At 34.2% G+C, this 7042-nt stretch overlaps 1 protein-coding gene across 1 annotated transcript; it reads left to right on the top strand.

Annotated features, from left to right (window-relative positions):
• Positions 1-890: 890 nt before the first annotated feature.
• On the top strand, positions 891-4196 carry LOC110456766. Its single transcript, XM_021507717.1, has 3 exons — positions 891-1298; positions 2213-2362; positions 2771-4196. Exons 1-3 carry the CDS (start codon positions 1091-1093, stop codon positions 3103-3105), a joined length of 693 nt encoding a protein of 230 aa, XP_021363392.1. The 5' UTR covers positions 891-1090; the 3' UTR covers positions 3106-4196.
• The last annotated feature ends 2846 nt before the right edge of the window (positions 4197-7042 follow it).

Here is a 7042-nt window from a genome sequence, read left to right as displayed (position 1 = left end):
ATTATTAGTCAAAATTGTTTGCCTCAGCTATTCAGAAAACCAGGTTTTTTTTGTGGATTGCGAATCAACATAAAAAGAATAAAAAATACCTGATCAGGAGCATGACAGGATAATTAAAATAGAATTTTGTTACGGTTGGCCGGGTGAAAGTTAAGAGGTTGAACCTTACTTTCTCATCCATTTATATAGCAGATTGTCACCTTTGAGAGTGAACTGACTAAAAAGATAACATTAGGCCAGAACCGAAAGGTGAACATTTGCATAAAAATTGTCAAATCAGCGTTATGGAAATTAAGTAGAAAATGTCTCATCCAATCAGAGGCAAAGACATTAAAATGAGCCAGAAAATAACAGTTATTAATTGGACCATTTCCAACGATTTTGTAATACTTGCGAATATTGTTATACAAGGAGAAGATGTCGAAATGTTTTGTTTTTTCTTGTTTTCAATATGATATTTCCCTCCGGTTTTTAAATAGAGCCATACAAGCCTTTTATAAAACGTTGATTTCCATTGGCCAAGGTTTGCTCCACGCCAAATGATATCAAAAAGCATTTGTTTGTATTTAAGAGAAGTCTTTTTAAATATTAATTCGATATCTCATTTTGAACCCCACTCCTAGGAAGACAACAACCTTTATTCAAAACAATCACTCAGCACAACGTTGTTTCACGCTAATTCAGGATAGTCTTAAAAAATAAACCCTCGTTTCCCTTTCTACGACAAGATCCATTTGTATATCCTTCATTTATACAACACGTATGTCCTGAGGACAGAACCCATTGCCTATTTACTAAGGCGAAGGTTCAATTCTAATGTCAAACGTAAGATAGTGCCAAGCCAGTCACTAGGAAACAAAAAAATATTCAATGGCAAGATATTTCCGGTCAGGTAAGACATGTATTGACATAACATTTAACGTATGGGTGTTACTGAAGCTGATAGTGACATCGCAATAAACATTTCTGGTCTTAAAAAGTGTGTTTACAAAACTGCGTATCGGGTTTTTAATCTGCACCCCATAATACTGTGCATCTGAGTGTAACGACAACTTACAGTTGCAAGAAGGAAGTAGGATAGTGTAACAAGATGGCGACCACTGCAGTTGTTGGCGTAATATCTCTGGTACTTTTCGTTATCCATGTTGTGGCTATAGCCACACCTGGCTGGATGGTGGTCGGAAAAGAGGGAATAGGATCAGCCTACATCGGACTGTTCCAAGTATGCTTTGGATCGAAGTGCGTAAGCTATGTCAATTACATATTTGCGGACAAGGAAGGAAACGTTAACGTATCATGTAAGTTTCAATCTTCGTAGTTAATTGTCTTCATATAAAAAGAGAAATATTAAAATTGAAAAATGGAAGTAAAGAGTATAAATAATGTGTTATTGACAAAAGAAGACAAAAGATTTTGCACAAACGTATCCACTGTATAAGATCTTAAGTTGCATAATAACGGTAGGGTATTGTATGACGTCCATGTGACGCTACAGTTTTTCTGTGCACCTGAAAACCTAATGCAGTGAAAACGTCTGTGCAAAATGTAACGTCTTTTTTACATCTGGTATTCGGGTACAATGTCCAGGGCAGGCACAAATAGCATATTTATCAAGTTTGGAAAGAATGAGTGGACGTGTTTGGAATATTTACTTGGCAATGGTCTTTCTTTCAATTTGTTCAACTATTACTTTAAAGTATGGTTGTCAACTGTTAGCCTGTTAACCGGTTTCTCGGTCGGAGGACCACGAACCGGTTACCCAAATCATTAACCGAATAGTCGGACATTTACTTAACCCTTTGGGGAGCCCCATGTTTCCCTGGCTTAGACCTACAAATTATCTGCATTTGCATAGATGCGCCCGAAATCGGATAGTTTTGAAATAAATTTAGTGTTCAGGGATAACATGTTAGTGTTGTTTTTGTACTCTTAATATATTAAGTTAACTGGCTAACCGTGGACAGCTCTACATTTTATCTGTTCTTAGAATCATTTTGTAATGACGTCATGCGTGTTATATGTCAAAGTTTTTTTCAGTAAGATTAGGCTCCTTTGGTTCGTGATATTATCGATTCGTGGAATGTACATATTTTCAATAAATTAAGTGTTTATACAATAAAGATAACCCACTGCCTCTAGTTTGGATATTTTTGGTAATTTTGAATACCGTCCCCTCGGGTTTTATTTCATGCATTACTGTATACATTTTCAGTCAGCTACATAGCGTTTGTCGGTCTGCACATTGTTGGAGCCATTATTCTGTTCGCAAATGGTGTAAACAGCCTGCGTCACTTCCGTTCCTTTCCGGATGGACAAGCACGTTCCATTGCCACCAAAGCGGCTATCATGTTGAGTGTTGCAAGTAAGTTTTATCATCTCGTGCAAATCAAGAGGAATATTAATAATACATGTTTAAATTATCAAAGTATTACCTTTAGGACAGTTGTATATATATTTGATTAGCAAATAAGTAATAGTGGCAGTGCGGACGAAACAATTGGTCAAATTTCAAGGCAACTCGCCACACAAACAATTACATACAGAAAAAAAGTTGACATTGTAACATAAACATTTTAGTTTTTTCATGTAAACTCTTTTTTCCTAGTGACTTAGTCCAAAATAATATAAATAGCCGCTTTCGTAACATTTTTAAATTATTTTTCTTCAAATATGAATCCAAAACCATTATTATTTCTCATTTCAATTTTAATACTTAATCAAATGTAATAGTTGTGATACTATTTAATACGGTTCGTATCTTTGTTCGTAGGCGGTTGTATCCTGGCTGGTGTTGTCTGGTTCTATCTTGATATGAAAACTGATTTGGACTTGATTGAATCGTCTTTGTCGCAGGAACTGAAATTTGGCTACTCATTTTACCTCGCCGTGGTGACAGGTGCATCAAGCCTCGTTGTCGCTATCACCATGTGTGTCGTTGCGAGTCAGATGGCGCCCCCTCCTGTCATCACCACGTTTATAACCCCGCCATGCCCGCAGACGGTTGTCGTGCATTCAACCACCACACACCAGGCAGGGTCTACATACCCAATGACCAGCCCTGTAGGGTTTGCCCAGAACGATCCTGCTTATGGATACGACCAGTAGTACGGGACCACGTCAAAGAGTAAGGTGACGACGAGGCCAGAAATCTACAATATGAAACTCTGTCAGTAAGAGCAACTACAAATCACTCTAACAGAGTCTGACAGTAATAATTCATTTTTATATATATAGCGTCTGTATTTCTTTGTGTATTGTATTGTGCTATATGGGAATATCTTATGCTTAACCAACGTATTACTCATAACGTCGGTTCAATATTCTTATGATTTTGTATATTAATATTCTTTTCATGTGTGCTGTTACAAATACAATCAATCTATATCTGGATATTCGTCTACGAGATAATCGAACTACTCGGTAAGTGACACGGACGTAAAACCAGTCTAACAAACAGAAACATTAACACCAACCACACCCCTAAGACTCACTATGGTACTACAAATCCTCTAAAATGGGAATATCTTATGCATAACCAACATATTACTCATAACGTCGGTTCAATATTCTTTTATGATTTGTTTGAAATATTTTTTGTTCCTTTTGTTTGTAAAATTTACATAATTACACATTCAACACAATCTCACATAATTTAACATTAAAAGATTACACAATCTCCTACAATGTTGCATTCCAAACAATCTTACATGATTTTATATTCCACACAGTCATACATTATATAACATTACACAATTCTATATAATGCAACATGAAACACAATTCTACATAATGCAACAACACACAATCCTATATAATACAACATTACACACAATCCTACATAATGAAACATTACACACAATCCTACATAATGCAACACTGCACACAATCCTACATAAAGCAACATGAAACACAATCCTTCATAATGCATGTAACAATTCACACAATCTTACATAAAGCAACATTAAACACAATCCTACATAATACAACATTACACACAATCCTACATAATGAAACATTACACACAATCCTACATAATGCAACACTGCACACAATCCTACATAAAGCAACATGAAACACAATCCTTCATAATACATGTAACAATTCACACAATCTTACATAAGGCAACATGAAACACAATCCTACATAATGCAACGCTACACACAATCCTACATAATGCAATACTACACACAATCCTACATAAGGCAACATTACACACAATCCTAAATAATGCAACACTACACACAATCCTACATAATACAATACTACACACAATCCTACATAATGCAACATTACTTACAATCTTACATAATGCAACACTACACACAATCCTACATAATTCAACACTACACACAATCCTACATAATGCAACATTACTTACAATCTTTCATAATGCAACATTACACACACTCCTACATAATGCAACATTAAACACAATCCTACATAATACAATACTCCACACAATCCTACATAATGCAGCATTACACACAATCCTACATAAAACAATACTACACACAATCTTACATAAAGCAACATTACACACAATCCTAAATAATGCAACACTGCACACAATCCTACATAAAGCAACATTAAACACAATCCTACATAATGCAATACTACACACAATCCTACATAAAGCAACATGAAACACAATCCTTCATAATACATGTAACAATTCACACAATCTTACATAAGGCAACATGAAACACAATCCTACATAATGCAACGCTACACACAATCCTACATAATGCAGCATTACACACAATCCTACATAAAGCAACATGAAACACAATCCTTCATAATACATGTAACAATTCACACAATCTTACATAAGGCAACATGAAACACAATCCTACATAATGCAACGCTACACACAATCCTACATAATTCAACATTACTTACAATCTTACTTAATGCAACATTACACACAATCCTGCATAATGCAACATTACATACAATCTGACATAATGCAACATTACACACACTCCTACATAATGCAACATTAATTACAATCTTACATAATGCAACGTTACACACAATCCTACATAATTCAACATTACTTACAATCTTACATAATGCAGCATTACACACAATCCTACATAACGCAACATTACTTACAATCTTAGATAATGCAACACTACACACAATCCTCCATAATGCAACATTACTTACAGTCTTACATAATGCAACATTACGCACAATCCTACATAATACAATACTCCACACAATCCTACATAATGCAACATTTCTTACAAATTAACATAATGCAACATTACACACGATCCTACATAATGCAACATTACACACAATCCTACATAATGCAACATTACACACAGTCTTTCATAATTCAACATAACGTGTAACCTTACATAATTGAAAATTACCCACAATCTCATATAATTCAGCGCTTTATCTAACATAGTTAATTTTTACTTAATATTCAATTATTTCATATAACTGAAAGTCTCACAAATTTCAGCAGTACACACAATCTTATCTAATTACTCTTTTTTTAACGTTCACGTTGTTTTACATAAGATAGAAACAACACATTTTTAACATTATATAAGATATAAACTACATCTTGTTTGACATTGTATAGAACACAATCAACATATATGTTGTTGGACACGAATTTGACTATTTTTCGTCGTATTTCCTTCCTCTGTTAAGTAAAATACGAGTTCAGTTCCCTTTAGCCTGATCAATTACCCCGAGAGGTCAATCCTTGAGCTGGTCATATCAAATCTTATCACATAACCGAGCTTTCGACATGATTGACCAGGTTCCACACTGAAACACACAATCTATATTAAATTCATCATTAAGGCTCTATGACATATTGATTAATATTTTCATACAAGTATGATACTGTTTTAAGCGGAACTATTTTCTTTCGCTTTGATTAAAAATATAACCACAGGTCATGTTTCAGTTGATTTTTATTTGTTATTTTGTTCGTTATAAGTTTGATTGTTTGCTGTTATGCTTTATATAATTCCCCCCCCCCTTCCTTATTATCCATTTCATAATACAATGTACTTATGACTGTATTTATCAGTATTGAAATTTAATTATTTCCTGGATATCCTAGTATAGCAGTTTCCTCTGTTTTAAGTATAATGTTAGTATATCCAGGAACAATGTTCCTCATTAATGTTTCTACATATTATTACAAATTATAATATTTGTAGTGAATTCACATTTAAAGAACAAATGTTCGGTTTTGCAAAAGTGACATTTTCCATTCGAACTTCCAAACGTCTTAATTTGCGTTTCTGTATATCGTATTCTGTGTATACATTTCCATTGAAATTCCTTATTTTTTTTAAAGATTTTAGTATGTTTAAACAGATTTTGCCAATTTGACACCATGGAAATTGGTTTTTGTATATGAGCCGCCGGCTGGGATTAGGTTCCTTACGCAGTAAAAAATCAATTTTGTGATTTTTATGATTTCGAAATCTAGAGACATTTCTGATCACAATGATATAAAAAATATGCCAGTCCGTCAATATTTGATGATTTGACGCCACTTTAAAGATACGTCATACATAGAAGTATGCTATATGACTTCTGACGTCGCTTGCAGCGTCATAATTTCTAACGTTACTTTTAAGATTGATACCGGCGGGTAACATATGTATATTAATTTTAACTGCTTATTTCTGGCTTCACTCCAGAAGTTAGGGTTAGGGTTAGAGCATGATTGTAAAGGGAAATTCCAGAGCAGTTAAACGGAAATAATAAAATATGTTATTAAGTCATACACAAATACTGAAATGTAAAACAAATAGGGTTCCATATGACCATGGTACAAATAATACTTCTGTACTTTTGAACTTTGAAGACTAACATCTCTACAGTTTTCTTCCGGTTATAGCTGTGACAAAAATATGTTTACAACAAAATCTTGAATCAGTATTCACAAATCTATACCACTTTGTAATGACCATGACATACATGAAATAAAATAGAGATTTGACGTTGCAAGCGTGGTCACTGTCTTTTACGTCGCAAATTTGAATGTCAGTCATGCCCAGCT

Source organism: Mizuhopecten yessoensis, unplaced genomic scaffold, assembly GCF_002113885.1.
Source record: "Mizuhopecten yessoensis strain PY_sf001 unplaced genomic scaffold, ASM211388v2 scaffold8841, whole genome shotgun sequence".
Lineage (NCBI taxonomy): Eukaryota > Metazoa > Mollusca > Bivalvia > Pectinida > Pectinidae > Mizuhopecten > Mizuhopecten yessoensis.
This window is presented reverse-complemented; position numbering and strand designations above follow the sequence as displayed.

Excerpts from the sequence above, each read along its gene's own strand:
- LOC110456766 (XM_021507717.1), top strand. The coding sequence starts at position 1,091 with ATGGCGACCACTGCAGTTGTTGGCGTAATATCTCTGGTACTTTTCGTT. Across the intron at positions 1,299-2,212 it reads AGGAAACGTTAACGTATCAT|TCAGCTACATAGCGTTTGTC; the intron begins GTAAGTTTCAAT and ends ATACATTTTCAG. Across the intron at positions 2,363-2,770 it reads TATCATGTTGAGTGTTGCAA|GCGGTTGTATCCTGGCTGGT; the intron begins GTAAGTTTTATC and ends CTTTGTTCGTAG.